The sequence below is a fragment of the Squalius cephalus genome, assembly GCF_949319135.1.
Source record: "Squalius cephalus genome assembly, chromosome: 16".
In the NCBI taxonomy this organism is placed as follows: Eukaryota; Metazoa; Chordata; class Actinopteri; order Cypriniformes; family Leuciscidae; genus Squalius; species Squalius cephalus.
Genome location: NC_137137.1, coordinates 29451652 through 29473179, shown reverse-complemented (window position 1 = coordinate 29473179; position 21528 = coordinate 29451652). Strand labels below are relative to the sequence as shown.

At 38.6% G+C, this 21528-nt stretch overlaps 2 protein-coding genes across 4 annotated transcripts in view; one reads left to right on the top strand and one right to left on the bottom strand.

Moving 5' to 3' along the window:
- Window positions 1-21528, bottom strand: part of clcn6 (chloride channel 6) — a 526148-nt gene that overhangs the window by 211890 nt on the left and 292730 nt on the right. The window lies entirely within an intron of this gene.
- prdm16 (PR domain containing 16) overlaps window positions 1-21528 on the top strand; it is a 323538-nt gene that overhangs the window by 94022 nt on the left and 207988 nt on the right. For 2 of the 3 annotated variants that reach the window (XM_079896434.1, XM_079896432.1), the window contains exon 1: window positions 654-1114. The exons of the other annotated variant lie outside the window; for it this stretch is intronic. In XM_079896434.1, coding sequence (XP_079752560.1) covers window positions 1078-1114 — 37 coding nt within the window. In that variant the 5' untranslated portion in view covers window positions 654-1077. Of the gene's footprint in view, window positions 1-653; window positions 1115-21528 lie in introns of those variants that run through there. 3 annotated transcript variants of the gene reach the window in all.

The following is a 21528-nucleotide window of genomic DNA, read 5'->3' as shown; positions in this document are numbered from 1 at the left end:
CTTGCCTTGTCGTTCCCTGCTTGCTTTACCTGCACATAAACTGCCACGAATTTGTACATACCAAATATTGAGGTACAAAACCTAATCGAGACCTAAAACCCAAACAAGACCCAGAATGCATTGTTTCAAGAGAGAGTTTATATGAATATACCATCTCAGTGCGGATCCCACGCATGCACTCATACATACAGTATTTCTACTCTTTTAACATTACACACATACACACACACTCTCTCTCTCTCTCTCTCTCTCTCTCTCTCTCTCTCTCTCTCTCTCTCTCTCTCTCTCTCTCACACACACACATGCACGCACGCACGCGGGAGCTTCTGGCCGTCTGGAGTCTAGCGCGCGGAGACTCGGGTGGCTCTCAACATTGAAACTGAACACACCTTTTACCTATTTATAGAACGCACCTAAATTAATAATGTTAATAGTTTTTTTTTATTTATTTAAATATGAGGCACTCACCAATGTTCTTACATCCACATCAGGTACAGAGGCTTTCACAATAAATTACAAAATGAGTAATATGCCCAGAGAACGTCCATATTATTACATTTTCTGAACAACATGAATACTACTACTATACACAAATCGTTTATTTTATGAAGGAATATGCTTCATCATATAATTAGCCTACATATTTTGCAACAGTATTTTCATGCTTTAAAATCGTCGGGTGCATGAAATGTTCGTGATCACCTTGCGTATGAGGGCTGCGACCTTGACCCCATCCAGGATTCAGTGTCCAGTGTCGTACCGAATTCCGCAGGTCCCTGAAAAATAGCACTTATTCCTCCTCAGGAGCTCAAGAAGGGGAGGTGGGGGGCGATCCGAGATGTTGCGGAGCGAGTGGAGGAGGAGGGAAAGAGATAAGTGATCTAAAGGAGACACGATAGGACAAAAAGTGATGATGATGAATACATTGGAAAGTTTTTGGCCCTGACGAGGGTGTCAGATTGAATGGCCTGTGCGCATGTGCGAAGGTGTCCAAACTGACAATGCTCGTGAGATGAAGATAGCGCTGCTGCTGCTTCTGAGCTCAAGGAGGACGCGAGGAATCTACAAGCCGACAAGATGAGATCCAAGGCGAGGGCGAGAAAACTGGCCAAAAGTAGGTCCTTCTTGCGCTTCTTTCGCTCCTGAGCGGCCGCGCGGTACTTTGAACCCTTGCGCACATCACCAAAGTGTCATTTTCATTGATCAGTTCCTGCTGAGAGCGTGTCTTTGTCCGGTGCGTTTGTTTTCCAGCTCTCAATTGCATTGAAATCGCTCAAACTCTCCGTGATCCGCGCGTAACCAGATGCTGCCGTAGCGTGCTTGTTCAGAAGTTTCGTTTGTGATGGTGCTTTGGCTGAAATGGTCAGGAGAGCGTTTCCATGGCCGTGCTGTTTCCCTCTCGTGTTTTAGCGAAGTCGAGAAACCGTAGAGAATTGTTACACGAAAGTTAGCGGAGAGTTGTCGAAAGGGATAGTAACTTTTTTTTATTGAGTGGTTCCAGGTCTTGTGAAATCATATTCCTGCTTGTTGAAATAGTGGGCGCTGTAGCACTGCTCATGGACCCCAGGACGCACAGACTGAGTGTGGAGATCTCCAGGGTTTTTCTGCCTGCACGCTGGATGCCATGGAAGAAGGAATATGAAACAAAAACGGACAATTCTTGCGATAATCTAAAATTAGGAGGTCGCTTTAGGAATCCTTGTCCTCTGGGGTCTGTTGCGGCTCGGCAATGGCAAATCAATAATGCATATAGGCTATGGCGTATTGAAGAAAATAGAGCCGGCTCTTTTCTGGACTCGAGGAAAAGTGTGTAAATCTCCTCTGGACTCGGCACGATGTCTTTGCTTATTGTTTGTTTGGCTTTCTTTTGTATTCCGACTTGTTTGTAATAGGTAGGATTTTACAGTCAAACTGTGTTCTTACATTGAGTGCCCGTAAAACTTTTGCATGCGACTATAGCGTTCAGTGCACAGTTTATTAGGAAAAGGCTTCGTTACAACATTCAATGGCGACAGGGTTTAAGGATTTCAAAAGTTTATTAATGAAGTATAATGTTACGAAGTTATGTTTTTAATATGTTTCCAGAGGAAAATGAGAAATAAAAACGGAAGATAGCCTGAAATATAGTCGTATGAAACAAATGCAACATTGAGCAGTTTTGTCAAATGTTCACCTTAAATGTTTCAACGACGTTTATTAAAATATGAAGACATTTTGGTAGCTATCTAAACATATGCAGTAAAGCCCGCGTGGGCCTGATGACCTGTTGATTCATATTGCCGGGAGAACAGCATACCACTCAGTTTGTTTTGGGACAGAAATGTGGGCCTCGGTATTTTCTCATGCACACTTCCAGACTTCTGTTGCGCACGAGACTTGTTTTGCGATGACTCACGAGAATCGCTATTAACGTGCTATCGTGTTTTGTTGTTGGCCATTCAAAATTAATTGGGTTTTGTGTTTGGAGGTCAGTATAGTGACACGACAACTCTCCTGAGTGTTCAATATAGCCTATCAGACCATCTTTTATTTGCATTTCAAGGTATTTATTGTGCATTTCTCTGAGATATTATAGTTTCGTTTTTGTGTTTGAGGGCCTGATCTCAATTTCTAAAGCAAGCGCTTATTAAAGATTACTGATATATCTATGGCGTAGGCTATTCTGTGCTTTCCTTATTTCATGTATAACTTATTTCATTTCGTTTCTTTGAATAACTCGTCAGTGTTCTGCTCTTCCAGATTTATATTCGACAGATTTACTTTATGACTGCATTCAATCTGTGTGCGATATCATTGAGTTATGATGTTTATTAGAGTCTACGGGCTCCCGCGTTCACATTAGCTCACGAATGCATAAAGATATAATAGGCCTACATTTTCAAATTTATCTGCATTCATTTTAATTGAAATGACAAAGAGACAGAGGATAAAACAATGTGTGTTATTATTATAGCATAATGCATTATTCTTTAAATGTAGCCTACATTGTTTTTCCCCATATATTCTTTTTTTAAACGTATGTCCAAAATATTTTTTTAAAACGCAAATAATGTAATATTAATACATTGCAAAATTATTATTATTGTAGGCCTAACTCAAGAGTTTGCCGTCTCGTCAGTATCAAAAGAAATAGCAGGTATTGCCGAGAAGCTTCTTAAAGACTATACGTTTTTAAAAGACACCGACGGTCATTGCTTTTAATTATTTCTCATACCTCAGTGCAATCAAATGTCATAGCCATAATTATGTTTAATTAAACGATATTATAACAGGTTAACGTGTGATCCGAATAAGAAACAACCCCCCATCTGGCGACTGGATCATCTGCTATTAGTGAACGAATCAAGTGGCCATAAACGCAGGTATTACAAGAGCTTGATTCATAATATTAGGCCATTCATTCATTTTCGACGAGCGTTTAATGCTTTATAATTTAACATTAATAATCTTAGGTTTTATTTACAACCACTTAGTACAAGCTCTGCCTTTGCTATATTATTGTACGATATTTAAGTTAAGTTTCACAGAAAAATTAGTTTGTTCTGGCGCCCAGGTATATTCGCCCAGTCTCTCTCTCTCTCTCTCTCTCTGTAATTTATTTGAACCATTAGTAACCGTTTTGCAATGGTAAAAACATATTTAAATTTAAATTGAATTGTAATGTTAGGGGAAAAATATTGTATAATTTGTGTAATATATTTATAATAATATTGGAAACAAATATGAATTATTTTTAAACCATGTACAGTTGGAGTTATATGTCTAATCAATAATGAACTCAAGCGAGGCCTTGCTCTGTCACGAAAAACAATGTTGAAAGTGTAGTTTTATGGGTTCGAGCGACATATGCATTCATTCATTCATTAATAATTTCAGTCGGATCCGACTCTTGGTGATTCTATAGGCCATCTCCCGCCACACGAGACGAGACTGTCCATGAATTTTATTGTCGATGATTTTTCCGGGGCCATGTATATTTATAGGCTATGCATACAGGCTAATTGACGTCACTGAAGAAAAAAAAGGTCGGAACACTCATAATTGGTAATTAAAATATGCCACACAGAGATATTGTAAAAATATGCATTTTTTTTACGATACAATATTTATTTATTTATTTAGCACATTGCAAACATATTTAATTTTGTAATATACTTGTAATATAACTTATTTGTTTTAATCTTATAACATAGCAGAGGGCAACATTTGTCAAACTTTTTTTTTTCTCTCTTTAACTGAAATGTGGGCTTTTTTTGCTGTTTACATTATGATGCTGTTGCACATAGAAATAAAATAGCAATGGATAACAAATCAAAAAGTTCTTGTGCAGCATATGTTGTTTTGACAAGACATAATAAAATCAAGCCATAACACTGTAAAGCAACAATAGAATCTGTGTGTGATGTCTTGCTAGAAGACTCAGCCTGTCAGCACTCAAAACTGGGCTTTTACTGGCAAAATGGCTGACATTTCGCTTCAAGCTAGTTTGACTGTGTATATGTGCACAATATGCTTTCACACATGAGAGCTGGAGTACAGATTAATGGTGCATGAGCCATTAGAGATGTATTACTCCTCGCGTGCAAGTGTGTGTTTGATAAGAAGCTCTTGTTAAAAGCCATATGAAAGTGCCAGTTAGACTGGAAGAATTGTGAGAAAAATCATTAAATGTGTGCGTGTGCAATACATAAGTGTGTGAGTTCACACACACACACGCGCACACACACGCACACAGGTGAGTAACCATAATGAAACCAGTTTGTTTTGTATTTGATAATGTTACAATCATCTTGCGCATAGAATGCATGCATACACACATCTGTCCTCCTCAATGGGAGCCCGTAGGTCAGCTTTTGACCAGAAGGCCTGCTTAGTTAACCCCAATCTTGAGCGAGAGGAAAGGTTGATGGGTGGCTTATGGAACGCAGGCAGAGCTGGCCCTGTTTCCCGTCGAGAGCGCATGGCCACCTGAGCTCAGCTCACCGCGTGAATCGCCCTGTGCTTCCCAAAGGTGAGGCAGCTCCATCTCAACCTTGCTCACATTTGTCACACGTCATTCATTCTACTCCGTTTTTTCTTTTTACTGTACTGCGCTGTTATTGTTCGCTTGTGGCACCTCTTTATGACATCACAGTGACTCGCTGGTGGGAGGGCCTTTCACGCGTGTGTCTAAACACTGTTTCAGCTGTCCTCTGCCGCACTGGAACCGCACACCCTTTTTTTTCTTTTTCCTTTTTCGTTCACCCAATTGTAGGAAAAGTCTAAGCCTATCACTTGACTGTGTTTTGGCAGTCATGCGCATACCTTAAGGATGACTTTAGTGTCTTGCTGTGTTTCCTCCCAGCATAACGCATTTTATTTTGTTTCTCAAGCCTTGTTTTTAAAGAAAAAAAATAGGATTTTTAAGAACAGGCCCTCATGCTGTGGAGCAGAGAAGGGTGCAGCGGGCAGAAGGGGAAAGACAGCCATTACAGAACTGTTAAAGCCATGTCTGAGAGAGAGAGACGTGCTTATCATGTTACAGCCCAGGCTGTCTGCAACTCCTTGGCCGTAGAAGTGTGTTTTTTTAAGGTGTTTGGGTGAATTGCAGCTCATTATTCTTTCTTGCTATGCATGTTGTCTTGCATTTGCCATTGAACTCTAAAGTATTCATTTATTTTGGATAATTAAATTGCTGAAAATATTTTCATTGACTTTTTTGTAGTTCTATCTTTTAGTCCGTTTGGAATTATTCAATATTTTTATTAGGGGTGTAACAACATATCGTGTCACAATAAATCGCAATACAAAAATGCAACAATATGTATCGTGGATAGTTCACCCAAAATAAAAATGAGTGTGTGAGAAAAAGTGTGAAAGGAGTTTTAGTGTCAGTACTACATTTAAACTACTATATATAATGTTAAATATAATGTATAATAATACAATGGGGGAATATTTGTGGGTCCTGATAATGCTAAATGTCTTATCTTACCAGTACAATATATATTTTAAATATATCTAGTCAGTGACAGAGTGCAAGCATATTCGTCTAAAATAGTTCTGTATTTTCAGCTATAGAATCATGAATATTTTTATTCTGGTGTCACCATTGTCCTGTGCATTGGGTTACCTGCAATCAAATTTAGCATTTTAATCAATGGTACATTTTTTGTTAACCTTTTATCATATGTCTTGGAGTTGCATATGTATATGATATGTATCGAATCGTGACATGAGGGTATCTTTACATCCCTAATTTTTATTAGATAATTATTATATTTATTTTATTTTAGCCATGTTTGCTTGAATTTAATACAGTAAATATACACTAAAAATGCTGGGTTAAAATCAACCATTGCTGGGCTACTTGGCAACCCATTGCTTTGTTTTTTGACAGTGCTGGTCAAACAACCTCATATTAAAGGTTATTCATTTTAATGCAATCTGTTATATATATTTATGACGGACAGTTTATATGTACTTTTTTCTTTTTCAATGGCAAGCCAGTCTTTGACCATCACAAAGTACTCAATAAGTTTTAATAAAGGTTTTAGGAAATGCAAGAGCAGCCTCAGGGAACTGGCATCTGTGGGAAGAAAACAGTTTTTGAATATGCAATAAATATACATAATAATGAAGGCGTTTTCAGAATATCCCTTTCTGAAGTAAGCGTTAAGTAAACACTGATCTGGGATCAGCAGCCGCTGCACTTGTATAATGCAAACAAACACTGGTCTCAGCTCTACAGCAGGAAGGCACTTAAGGCACCCTAGTACACAATTAAGCGTCTTCTACTACATCGTGCAGCCTCCGAACGCTCCGTGGCTGGAGTTGGTCGATACTGTACAAGCTTTGTACGCCCACCGGGAAGGACTGTGAGAAATAATTAACCCTGCATCATGTGTTCAGGGTTGCTAATTTTAGGCCGTAAAACGTCTTGGTGTCGTAACTCCTGCCCAGAAAGTGCCAGGAAAGTTTCCATCCAACATTTCGAGGCACACAGTTGTGCTGCATTTTAATGGGGAGCCAAATTAATATTGTTGCGGATGTCAACGCTCCACAAGCTGCACAAAAGCTGGCCTCGAAGTGGAAGAATTTCTCACAACTATGTTTTTTATGTAAAAACAACAAGAGGTTATAATATTTTAGGAGTCCATTTACATGTACTGAAATGAAACATACTCAGGAATTTGTTTCCAATATTTGGAGGGAAATTCCTCTCTAAAAACGACAAATTTGTCCTTGGAAGTCAAATCAAGTCACCTTTATTTATATAGCGCTTTATACAATACAGATTGTTTCAGAGCAGTGATAACAGGAAAATGATGCATTTTGTCTGTTGTTCAGTTCCGTTGTATAGATCAATAATTATTCAATTAGTTCATTTCATCTATAAAGCAGTTCTTCAAAAAAATGGTGTCATCATCCAGCTCTGAGGTGTGTTTCCCGTGCAATGATGTAACCCGCTGCTTCATTACCATAGTACGATGCATCGTGAAGAAATCAACTAGCTAGTCACGACTGTTTCCACAAACCGTATTGTCGCAAATTGGTCGTTTAGCCACGTTGGTTAATGATGTAACTGCTTTTGATAAATCTGTTTTAGATCGAATTAATGCTAGATGTTTGGCTTTAAATTACAGACATGGCGAGAATTCCAATTTTTCTTAGTTATTTTGCTTTATTTCCAGATTCAATCATAGGCTCGTTCTTACGTATTAGAGCACGTTCGCACATGCACACTCTTCAAAAACGACGCTTTAAATCTCTTGACAAACTAAAAGACGTAAATGACATTTGTATGTATTCTAACAAATTTTGCTCAAGATAAGGATTTATTGAGTCCACGTGTCATGCAAACAAGAAACTCTGCTTCTAACCACACAACTTTGCGATGCTGTTTGCGAATGTTCGTTAGAACGATGGTTTCGGGAAACACCGACTTGTTGAACTATGCTGATAACGACGATAGCTTTTGGGAAGCGCACTCCAGTTCAGTTCTCATTCAACAGCGTCAGTACAGATTGATAATATTGTTGAATTTTAAGTGTTCCCAGCAACAGTGGCAAAGTGAACACATTTCCTATTGGAAGCAGGCTAGGCTGGTGGTTTTGGCAACTTTCAGGATGTTTAGAGCGGCAGTTCCCCCCTGCGGTGGCGTACACATGCACTCACACACACACGTATTCCGTAATTCCCCGCTGAAGTTCCCATGTGTCCGCACAGCTACCGTGGGCTGTTTGTCCAGACCTTGATGTTGCATCCTTTGGCGATAAGAGAGTGGATGTCATTCCCCAGTGGGCCACTCGAGCTGAGCATTACCGCTCGCCGCTCACTTTCAACTTTACTAGAGAGCACATTTTCAAAGGGCCCGGCCTCCACATTTATCTTTTGAACTCATCTTCTGTCCTCCATCTTTTGTCATTACGGGAAAGATGGGCAACTCTGTCTCATCAAGATGGTATGATGTGCCGTAATGGCAGTGGAAGAGTCGTTTTGTACTTTAGAGATAGAGTGCTTAGATTTGCTTTGATAAAGATATCTTTCATGTTCCCAAAGACCTCTGTCAGCCCATCATCATTTTTCATAATTGGACAGTGCGGTAATTGAGCCATCATTATCCAGTGACTTTCTCAGGGTGAGGCAGCCTATATTTGCTTTATGCTTAACTTTTCTTTGTACGCATGAGCGGGGGTGGGATCGTGCGCTGTGTACCAGATGAATGCTCTTGCTTACTGCCCCTTCAACTATTTTTGTCCATGAAAATTGGCTTAATTACGTGAATGGTTGTTTCTCTTTGCTTTGCGTCGCAACACAATTAGTCCATCTCCCTGGCTGCAATTTGTTTTCATAAAAAACGAGAGTGTTGGCACGCTGATTATGAAGCTCTTGCTCTCGAGGGAGAGGCAACACTATTGGTGTGTTAAATTTCATTAACTACAGTGTGGCTTACTGGAAAAATATATAAAACCTCAAGCTGCCGCCATTTTCTTTAACCACTTTAAGGCCGACATCCTAAACAAATCATTACTGGCACACACACCAAACCCTGGCCAATTGCACTTTCAGCTTTTTTTCTTTTTTAATACAGGTGAACACTTAAACTTCATGTAAGCTTCAGGCTAAAATAAAAATATCCTAAAATAAATATTCTTTCAATAAATTGTCTGTTTTTTTACACAGGACAGTATTTTGGAAAACGTGTATGTTTATGAAATCTCCTCTATAAAAAAGTTGCTGCCTTCAATTTTTAAGTTCAATGAACTTGGATGTTTAAGTTATTTCAACTTAAATTATATAAAACTGACATAAAAAAGAAGTTGAATCTTGTATAACATAAAAAAAGTCAAAAATTGCTTAACTTATTTTGATGAGTTAAAGCAATGTAAAAAATATATTGTCATAACATATCGATTATATATTTTTTTTTACAGTGTATGTATTTTTTAAGTATTCAGATATGCAAAATGGGGTTTATTTGTGATGCATTTTTTGTATTTTTTTAGAGGGTATTTGCATAATGTGGTCTTTACTGTCACCTCTCAGTTGGCTACTAGATCTAAAGCGTGTGGCATATGGGTGCTTTCTCTTCGGTCAAAAGAAGAAGAAGAAAAAAAAAAAACACGAAAGCCCTCATCAGATTGTTAGTGAAATGCTGAGAAGGGGTTTTTAGGGAGTCAGCAAAACATTTCAAGATGGGCTATTAACTTCAATCTCGAACTGCGATTTGCCTGTCCGTGAAAGCGCAGGCTCTCTCCAGTGAGGCTCCGGTTCCAACGTAATGATGAGGCTGTGTGTGAAAATATTGAATTGCAAAAACATCCAGTGTGTGAGCTTGTGTGAATGTGCCTTTCAGCGCAGCGCCGGCGCTAAACTCGCGGTGTCTGAGTGATGGACAACAAATGGCATTTTGTGCTGGGCAGACGCCCCATCTCTGGCAGTCAAGCTGAGGGGCCGTTATCAGCCGTGCATCTGACCCCTGGATATTTCACCGCCTCTGTCAGCCATCTGACACTGGAGTCTGACGTGTCCTAACCAATGAAATGGAAACCTGAATATGGCTTTTTGTCAGTCAGAGGCAAGAATGACTTCAGTACATCAAACGTTTAAAAGTTATGCTGTTTCTGAAAGATTTTTCTCAGAGCTTTGAGCATTGAACTGTGAGCTGAGGAAACTACTGTACTTTATGAAGCGACATGCTACTCATAATTAAAAATCGTTTACTTTTGAAGCCTTAAATACCAATTTGACAACAATGTACATTAAAAACCACAAATAAAACTAGAAAACTGCTGAGCTACTGTCAGGCTACTGGAAACAGTTTGTAAAAATGATATTGTAGTTAGTTTACTCACCAAAACTGTGCTACAAATAAAAATGCCTAAGTTTTAATAGAACAAGTGTAGTATCAACAACATATCACAGTTTTTTTTTTGTATAAACTACATAGGTACTAATCCTGAACCTATTCCTAAACCTAACCTTAACCCATGTAGTTATTTTATATACCAATACTATCTTTGGTAACTACACTGTAATTACATTGTAATTACACATACTGCAAAATAAAGGGTTACACTGTATTTTAAGGTGTCATTGTTACAGTACAATAATATACTTAAGTACTGAGTAGTACTTAGTTACTATAGGGTTAGGGTAGGATTAGGATTTGGTTGAGGGTTAGTTGCATGTAATTATGCATAATTTACTTATGGTAAGTACATAAGTTATTACTATGGTAAGTACATGTAACATATTTAACAAGGACACTGTAAAATAAAGTGTTACCAAATAAATAATATCACTTTAATGATAAATATAGCTAGTGCTTATTATAGTTACAGTTCCTTGGTGTGAACGGTCCTTTAATATGACCCATGTTACATAAAAATGTAACCCCAAAATGTAATATAATAAAGAACAGTTAAAGCAATACTAATGCATATTAACATCTTTTCAACAAACCCAGGTCGTTACAGTTTTTAATCTACGTGTGTTAATGAGCAGTTTTTATAGTGTATATATTAGGCAGTGTCGAAGTCTCTAGTCTCCAGCGGGTGCATGCCTCTAGTTTAGGTCCGTTTAGAGATTTGTTGCTGGTTTTGGGCCCTGTGCAATAATGATAATGAGAGAAGCTGTTGAATTCTGGGAGGGTCTATACAAGTTGGCCGCATGTCAGGCCCCCCTCACCCCCACACCCTCTCGGCTACTTCCCCCGGCCCTTTTCTCTCTGTGAAGCGCATGTTGGCACCGGTGCCCCTTTTCCGACTGCTGTCCACTTCTTCTGCTCCTACCCCCTTCTCTCTCTTGTGTTTTTCTTCGTCTTTATTTCACTCGCTCTTCCTCTGCTCTGGAAGCTCCAGCGCAGGCCTTTGAAAGGATGCGGCGCTTTGTCTCTGCGATAAAAGATGCCATAGTTTCCCTTTTCCTCTCCTTTCTCCCCGTCCCTCAGCGGCTCTTGTAAAAGTGCAAATTGTCCCCTCCGAGGGGTTGTCCTCCTGGCTTCAGAAGGCCCCGATTCCAGCCTGTTAATTACGCTGAAGATTCCATCTCTGCAAAAAAAGAGCCGAGATTCCCACAACCACCTGGCCTTCTTTTCTTGTCGGCTTTGATGGCAGGCACCCCACCCCTCTCCTCCTCCTCCCCCTACCACACTTTTCTCTCTCTCACTCATTAATAGAGGTTTTGAATTGCTTTCTGACCCTGACAAACTGCTCTTGCTGAAAAGGAGATGAGAGCAAGAACAGGAATGAGCACTGGTGGGGGCAACGGTGTTGATGGGATTGAAGAGAGTTGGTGCAAGTATGTATCAAGTCCGCTGCTGGAGACTGTAAATGTATGGGTTGCATAGACTAGTCAGTTAGCACTAGTCAGTTGATGCATTGGATCTGTTTTGATAAGTTATAAATCTATTTATTCTTGTAGCTCAAACAGTACAGCATGGGTTAAATTCCCAAAGAATTCTTGGGAGCTGATAAAATATGTACCTTGAATGCAATCTAAGACACCAAACGTGCAAAAATGTAAATGTCACATGACTTCAGTCGTGCCTGTTCAATAGATGGCGACAGCAGGAGGAACATTTCAATCAACAATTAAAAAATTGCAGATGGAGACAAGAACACTTTTTGTGTAAACAGCCCCAAAATCGACATCAAACACACTGACTAATTTATTGCTGAATGGATTGTTTATGTTCAGTAATGCAGTATATGGAAAACAATATATTGACTTTTGAAAGAGACATTTTGCCTATTCATTGATTTACTAGTCTGCCACAATAATTTCATATCTTAAAATAATGTAATTTGGGTGCTTTTCTCAATATACACACTTTAAATAATACACTATTATTACAAATTACAAATAATACATTATTATTATTATTATTATTATTACATACAATAATTTCAAATTCACACTATGTACACACATTCATAATAATTAATGATTTGCTAATAAAAAATAGCTCTTTTATACAGCTCATGTACATTTTGACAGCCCAAATTAATCAATATAATGACAAACTAGAGACACACACACACAGGATATATAAATAGTAATATTTTAAATCACACTTAAATTCGTACATGTTTGAAACAACATGAGGCTGAGTGAATAATAAAAGAATTCTCGTTTCGGAGTGAACTATTCCCTTGAGTGAATCTCAGTTTGGACGTTTTAGGTCAACAACAGAGTGACAATCCCGAAACAAATTTGTTTTCCATTGAGTTTAATTTGCAGTGCTCTATTGAAACCCAAGCACCGATCAATATGTTCTCATCCCACTCCAGCCGTGCGGAGCTCCACGTGAAAGAGCAAGAGAGATAGAGAAAGGCAGGATTGAGAGAGATCAAGGCTTTGGAAGGTAAACAAATTGCTCTATTATACCCTCTGTGTCTATGACATTATCATGGGATGGTCTCAGGGGAGAGGCTTTCACCAGATTAGAAGCGTCTACAAAGGGAAGAGGGACGTTCCTGCACTGTACTGGCAGTGCGCCACAGTCTTCGTCCACCCGGGAGATAATCATTAACTCCCCCACACAAAGACACACGGCAGTTTGCTCGCTAGCTTGCTTCTGTTTGTCCTGCTCGGACATTCTGCAGAGGGCAGGCCAGAGTCGTCCACCTAGAGGTGTAGCGCACGTGCTGGAGGAGGAAGTACGCTTGCTTTTTCAAACAAATATTTAGGCAAACTTTTGACCCTTTCGGGTCTGACCAATTTCGCTTTGAAACTATCCATACAATTCCTGTCGTTTTCTCCACGGATACACAGAACAATCAATTCAACCAATAAACCAAAATTGATAAGCAATGTTTTTTCTTTCGTTCTTATTGTTCGCAATCATTTACAGTACAATGTTTTGTGAGATGAGTAGTTCATCTCCTTATAATATAATTTAGGGTTACTTACATTTTTACATTCTTAGAAAAAGTGAGTGGTCAAGGTTGGGCTCATAATCTGCAATTGCAAATGAGGATAAAACCTCATTCTAGAAAGAAGAAGAATTAAGCAGCTAAAATAAGGCATTTTTGGCTGCTCCTTTTCATCAATGAGTCCTTTTCTCTGGGCATCTCAGTGGATTTGTGTGATTTAGAGTGTTTGGAGAGGGCAGCGTTTAACTCACACAAGTCTACTTTGTGACTTCTGATATTTGCTTTTTCTCTCGCTCTCACTCTTTTTCTCCCCGTCGACTCAACCCACATCCTTCAGCTTGCATAAAGTGAAGATCCGGTTTCGGAGTAGTGTTTTATGAGCGGTTAGAATGCCAGCCTGTGTGGTTTTTTTTGTCCTCTCCTAAGCTGACCATTCACAAATGTCTCTGAGGTTTTTAAAGATGTCAATTAAAGTTTTAATTGGAAATAAGTTATTCGAAACAAATGCCTTTTCTTTCCGAGGACAGCCTGTCAGTCAAATTGAAGTTCCTGATGTTGGCATCATTGAAATTATTTTCAGGCTTTTGAGGTTTTTAGGGAGTTCCACACAGTCTCACAGCACATTTTGTTGTTTTGACAACTTTGGCAACTGTTACGGCTTTGCTGAGGGAATGATGTAAACAGGCAATATGGCTACGACTTGGGTTCAGATTTCAAGCCAATAATGCGTGAGAAAATAATTGTGTGTGTGTATGTATGTATATATATATATATATATATATATATATATATATATACAGTATATACACACAATGTACACTTACACAATACCAGGCAGTATCTTATACAAAGCACTCAGTTTCAATGTGTGTGTCTGGTGTTGCCCATGTGCAGCAGGAGTCAGATGAGCTCCGGACAGGCCTACAAATGTTTTCTGTTACGTCTCCTGAGAAACAAAGACTTTTGATCACACTCAAACTGACTTTTTCTAGCCAATTATGTGATTCATTTCCTCAGCTATTGTGAAATTCAGTGCAACATGTCATCATAATAGAAGTCAGAGGTGCAGGCATTTTAAAATGCTGCAAATATATATTTATTTAATTATTTTAATTGCTGCTCATTGTATCTGGTTTTTAATCTGCGTTGCTCTGTCCCCTTACTGCACCTATACGCAACTTGGGGTCCATTACCCACGTTTCGTTTATTATTCTTTGGTGTTTGAATGGCATATTTGGAATGTCAGGAGGTTAAAGGTCATCAGTTTAGGTTGTTTTAGAGCACACCGGTTGCCCTTGCTACTTACTACAGTTACAGCGTGTGGATCAAGTTCAACTATGTGTGTGACAGAAAATCTGGCTAATTTTCCTGGTGTACAGAGTTAGTTAGACAGAAAAGCAATCAAAAAATATAAACCTGTTTTTTGTTTGGTCTTTGATAGGTCCGATTTTTTTGATAATTGCATTTCAGACAACCGTGACCATGTCCTGATTTTGCCAAGTTAGGCGCTTTCCTGGGTCAACATATTTTCTTGATCCTGGAACAACATTCCTGTCTTAAAATTTAGTTCGAACCATATCCCTACCCCTAAACCTAACCCTACCCATAACTTATCCCTAAAATCGGAGTGAAATGATAGGTGAATAACACTGATGCTGTAGCATCTAACCCTGGTTGTAAGCCTGAACTTAACATAAACTGTAAACTTGTCCCTCAGATCTGATTGGTTGATTGGAATGTTTCTCCAGCATCAACAAAGATGTTGATCCAGGAACATGTTGCACTTGGTGAAATCAGGTTCTGCGTCTTGACCGCTGTCAAAAGATTCTACGCTATCACATAGTATGTTATGAGCTGTAATCTACTCTTGACATTTGCAAATTTATTCAAATGCCTAGAGCATTATCATTTATACACATGCGTTATGTGCATTATTGCGGACGGTATATGAGATCTCAATACATTATAGCTTTTGGTTTGAATGGACACATAGAGCATCATTCACTATGTACAGACACCAAGATAACCTTTACCCCAAACCATCATTTTCTGTTGTATTTCTTGATGAATAGAATGTTATTTGCTATTTATCTTATCCATTGTTGTCTAGGTCTGTCATTGTTCTCTTGTTCTCTAGGTAATATGTTTTTATTCTTGTCTTACATTGATTGCAATGACTATAAACTCGACATATAAATGATAGTTCGGAACCCCGGCCTAAAGTGTTTGCTATAAAGTGGGAAAAGCGCACGCGCACATAAACGTGCTGAAATGGTAACAGTTGCGAATCCGATCGTCCCTCCCTCTGTGCATGTCAGCACTCTCTCTTTTAATTAAAACTAGGTGTGGGACTCCTGCCTGTTCTTTTGACACCTCCCTATTTATCTACCGGACACAGTTCAGGGCGAGACCTGTGCAGAAGGGAAGATTTTTGTTTTAGGAGACTTTTCTTTGATGCCAAGTTCCTCCTGAAAAAAAGAGCCGCCACATCTGACTCGAGTTTGCTGAAATAACAGCAAATGTTTGTCTTGTATTGTATGGCACGCCGTTTGAAAAGCAATAAAGCCCCTCTTCCAGCGCCTAAAGCACCTCTTAATAAAATAGTCAAGAATAACTGCTTTACCCTAATCTCTGCCATAGATTACATAGCTTGGGGCGGGAAATTAGCAGCAGACCCCCATGGCTCTCTCCACGGCTAGCAGCAACGGCCGGTGAACTTTACATGGCTGCTTTATGTCTATGAGGGCAGTGTCCTTTTTATTGAAATGATATTAGAAGCAACATGTGGCTAATGTGATCAAATTTTCCATGGCCTGGTCCCGATCAGGGGTGAAGAGGCTATGGCTACAAACACACTCATTGACAAATAAGAGCCCTGCTGCTAAAGGTCAAGGGTGTGTGTGTGTTTGTGTGTTTGTGTGTGTGTGTGTGTGTGTGTCTGTCTTTAAGGAGTATGTACTGTAAGCATGCAATATAGAGAGATGTTAAGGATAGCCCAACTCTTAATTCTGATCAGATGAGCCATGCTTGAACCCATCTAAAATGCAGATAAATGCATGGCAGAATTGAGCGATTTAGTCCAAATTTTCTGAAGAGACACAATCATTTATATGATGAACAGATTGAATTAAGGCATTTATTCACATTTAAACATTGATCAGTGAACGTAAACAAGCTCAACCGAACCTGCTTGATGCATGAGAACAAACCTCATTGGTTCTTGTTGAAGCTCAAACGTGCTGCGTAACATGAGAATGATCCTTATTGGTTCTCATACGTCAAGCGAACATGCTTGAGCTTCCGTTTATTATAAATGTATTTTTATATGAATAAAAGCCTAAATTAAATCTGTTCAGCATATTAAGCGATTGTGTCTCTTTAGAAAATTTGGATTAAACCATACAATTCATATGAATTAATTTTACGATCTCTTTATGAACTTTTTGAAGCGTCAACGTGGTAGTTGTGTAGCTGTCAATGGAGGAACAGAAAGCTCTAAGATTTCATTAAAAAGATCTTCATTAGTGTTCCGAAGATGTACAAAAGTCTTACAGATTTGGAACGACATGAGGGTGAGTAATTAATGACAGAATTTTCGTTTTTGGGTGATGTTAAATTGTTTTATTGTTTTATAGGATTAAGGGATGCAGAATATGGTCATGCAGAATAAGGCATTAATATGTGCTTTATAAGTATTAATAAACAGCCAATATCCTAGTAATATGCATGCTAATACTAGTTACTAGTGATAATTGGACCTTAAATTAAAGTGTTACCATAATTATTTATACTTAATTATTACAAATGATGAAAGAAAGATTTTATAGCATTGTTCATGCTAGTTAAAAAAAGAGAGCCATTTAACAAAGTTTCTACAGTGATTTTACCAAAGTTTAGAGGGTTCACATAGTGCGCTCATGAATCGTTTACAATAATAGCAGCAACTTGCATTAACAAAGCAAATGGTCAGTTGTAATTTCTTGACTTTAATAATAAAGTCCACCCCCCCCCAAAAAAAATAAATAAATAAAAATCTGTCATAATTTACTCACCTCATGTTGTTCCAAAAATGCTTTATTAGATTCTAAACACAAAAGGAGATGAACGAACGAACGAATGAATGAATGAATGAATGAACGAACTAATGAACGAATGACAAACACTGGGACATTTCTCATAATATCTTGTTTTATGTTCCACAGAAAAAAAGAAAGTTTAGTTTTTTTTTGAGCTATCCCTTTAGGATAGGGATGGGCAACTTCACGGAGGGCCTCTGTCCTTCTGAGTTTAGCTCAATTCCTAATAAAAACTCACCAGCCTGTAGCTTTCTAGTAATCCTGAAGACATTGATTAGCTTGTTCGGATGTGTTTTATTTGGTTTGGAGCTAAACTCTGCAGGACAGTGGCCATGCAGGACTGAAGTTGCCCATCTCAGCTTTAGGAACTAGGGGACCATTATAGTGAGTACAAGTAAAATAGGGATTTTCCAACTGTTGTGAAATACCTGATTTCAATGTTTCCATGAATCTGATGTGAACTTAGCAGGTTTTACGTGTAGTGAATGTGGATAAGAGGTACTGACAGTGCTATCCACACAAAATTGGGAAATGAAGTTACAAGAAGGCAGTGAAGACCTTTTACAGAAATTGCGTGAAATTGGTTGTACTCCCTGGTATTAACATGCATATAAAGAGACAAAGAAGGATAAATAGGCAAAAAGAGAGAGAATAAAGAAATAAATAGGGAAAGAGAACAGTGATACAAAAACAAAACAAGAATACTGTAACAAAACAAAAAATCTTCATGTCAGAGAAAAAAAAAGTAAAATGTGTTTAAAATTAAGATGGTTGGTATCTTTTCAAATATTCTGTTTGAAGTTCAGGTCCAACCAAATAATCTGTTTGGAATCAAAAATGAAAGTAATGGATACAACATTTCAAATGTTAATAAAAGAGATACTCTGGAACATGTTTTTACTGCTGAGGGTATAAAACCAAAATTTTAAATATTATTTTACTGAGCACCTGGGCTTTATACGGCGCCTCCTTTCCCTCCACGGGTTTGTATGCAGTAGTGGGGTTTATTTTCCCAAGCGCCTCTCGGGTATGATAGAATTTGAGTGCTCACACATATGAGCTCATCGCTCTACTGGTGGGCCACAACTGCAAAATGTTAACTGTCATCAGGATAATTTAAGTATTTGTAAGTTGTTTCCTTTGCACCAAACTGAGAGATATCTCACATTACCTTTTAGCCCCATCACACACTTTTGTCCGGAAAGTAGTCTCCCTGCCATCCATTGTCCACTAGATTGACCATCAGCGTCAGTAACCGTGCCAGGTTCCTTCTTGAAGTACTAATAATGAGATTTATGCCAAGCGTCTTTTCCCTCCCCCAAATGTTTTGCGGCGTCCGCAAAGCTTGATTCAATTACTAAGCTGGGTTGTTCTCAGATCTCAAGTCCGTTTTCAATTGAAGGAGGTCATGCTTCGTGTTTCTTATTGTCTTGACAGACTTTTTGAACTAATCAGATCTGGGGGGTCACAACTGGTTTTGTTTCAGGTCTTCAATTGTACGCACGTTCCCCTACCCTGCCTTAAATTGGATTTTCAGTCAGGTCGGTGTCCGATAGCGTCTAGTGTCCGCTTTGAAGTGGATGAACTTTCTCTTTCCCCTTAAGCCAGCTAGCTCCTTATCTATTGCAATGAAGGACTATTGTTTCAATCAGCCAGACATTGTTAATTACCCTTTTCATTGGAGTGAAGAGGCAGGTAAAGACAAATCCAATTTTACCACGCTTGCATTTGACCTGGGACACATCCCCCAGGCCAGTGGTCTTGAATTACATGACCTCTGGAAAGTTCCCTGACTTTCAACAAACTGCTGGCCTGCTCTCTTCTCAAAAAAAAAAAGTGTGAATACAGACAATAAGACACATTTTAAAGGGCTAAAAGTGCTTTCAAAGACAAAAAAATGTTTGAGAAAGCATTGGATGGGCAGGTTGAGGATGTTTCTTCGGTAGTTAGAGGAGTAAAAGTGGTGCGAACAGGACAGGGAGTCTGTCTGAAAGGGGCTATTCTTCCTCCCGTGAGCACATCAGCTTGTACAGCTGTTGAAGCAACGAGAGCAATTATCACCCGTTTACCGCTGTTGATTTGCGAGGGCTTTCTCTGGGGCTCTGTGGAATGCCCTTTTTTTCCAGGGTTTGTTTTTGGGGGGGTTTCTCAGCTCACAGACAGCTTTCAGAGGAGGATTTGCCTAATTGTTTGATAGCATCTGTCTTTCTGTGCCTGAGGAGGAAACAGCTAGCTTTATGCTAACACATCTTTATGGAGAACAGGACTGTATTAAGGCAAAATTCGATGTCCGTTTCCACAATACTGTCCAAGAAATGAAGAATATGAACATTCATAAAGGCTAAGTGCAAAATAAATTTAGTAGGAGCCAACACACAGAATCTACTTCATTGGTTTTTAGGGGTGTAACAATATATCGTGTCACAATATATCGCAATACAAAAACGCACCAAAATGTATTGTGGATAGTGACAATATGTATTGTGTATAATGAAAAATTGAAAATTTCTTTGTGAGAAAATAAATCAGGTTTACAGAGTTTTAGTGTCAGTACTACATTAAACTACTATATATAATGTTTAATATAATGTATAATAATGCAATGGGGGAATATTTATGGGTTCTGGTAATGCCAAATGTCTTATGTTACCAGTAAAAAGTGGCCTAATAATTAAATATATCTAGCTAGTGACAGAGTGCAAGAATATTCATCTAAAATAATTCTGTATCTTCAGCTTCAGAATCATCAATATTTTTATTCTGATGTCACCATTGTCCTGTGCATTGGGTTACCTGCACTTAGTTCAAGCCTATTCATTTCCACACACAATGTAAAAAACAAATTTAGCATTTTAATCAACAGTACATTTTTTACCATATGCCAATTTTTTTTACCATATTTTACCATATGTTTTTACCATATGTCTTGGAGTATCGCAAAAATATCGTATAGTGAGTTCAATATCGTGATATGTATAGAATTGTGACATGAGTGTATCGTTAAACCCCTATTGGTTCTACTTCATGTGTGCTGTGGATTGGCATTATTTTGACATTGTCCTTTAAGAGAAGGTTTGTTGTTTGTGGTTGTGGGGTCACTTTAGTATTTTTTTTTTTTTTTTTGGCTTGAGGTGATAAGACGGGCTTTAGGGACTTTAGGGAGGGGGTACAGAGGTAATGGGCCTTACTAAAGGTGCTGGAAGGCAACTGAAGGGCAGAGAGATATTTCCCTAGTGAGTGAGTGTGTGTTTCTGACCTAGCTATACATTTGGGACAAAAACTGCTGCAAAATGTCCCCAGAAGTAAGCCAAATCTGACAAAAACCTCTTTTTGAGAACGTCCTCAAAGGAAAAATGTGGTCATAAATACTATAAATAATTCTACAAATATCATTTTCCCAGTCTGCAATAAAAAACATTAATAATCAATAAAATAACCTATATTTATTGCTACAAATTTGTAGAAAAATCTGAAAAAACATAATGTTTAGTGCCATAATGTTTGTTTTATAATTGTTTGTATTTATTATTGGGGTTGCAGTTAGTCTGTAGTAAAGTCTATGATAATACATATGCTCATTTAGAAAATGTGAGAGTGTGTGTGTGTGTGTGCGCAACGCTTCAGTGTTTCTTCTCGCTCAACTCTCACCCAAATTAAAGCTCAGCAGGTATCTGGCCAGCTCTTAAACCCACATCTCACCCTTCTTATATCTGTTTCTCCAAGCGCTTTGTTTCCCCTCAGCCTGACTTTTCAGGGAAAATCCTCATATTTGTGGCTTGTGTTGGCAGCACGCTGGTGCTGAAATGTAGTTTTTGAATGTGACCCTGACCCCGTTCGAAACTGAATTGTTTATTCATGTCTTCTGAACTTTTTGTTTGTTCCAATCTTCTCATGCAGTAGAATGGACAGAATCAGCCTGTGCCCCACCACTCCGTCTGTCACGTTTTTTTTAATGAGCCGCTAGATCGTTTTCACGTCGACATCCACATGAGAGATTATGGCTCATTTGAGCTCTGTAGACGCAAACGAAGAATAAACAAATCGATACCATCCAGTCACAATACCTTTCTGCAGCATGCAAAACTCATTTC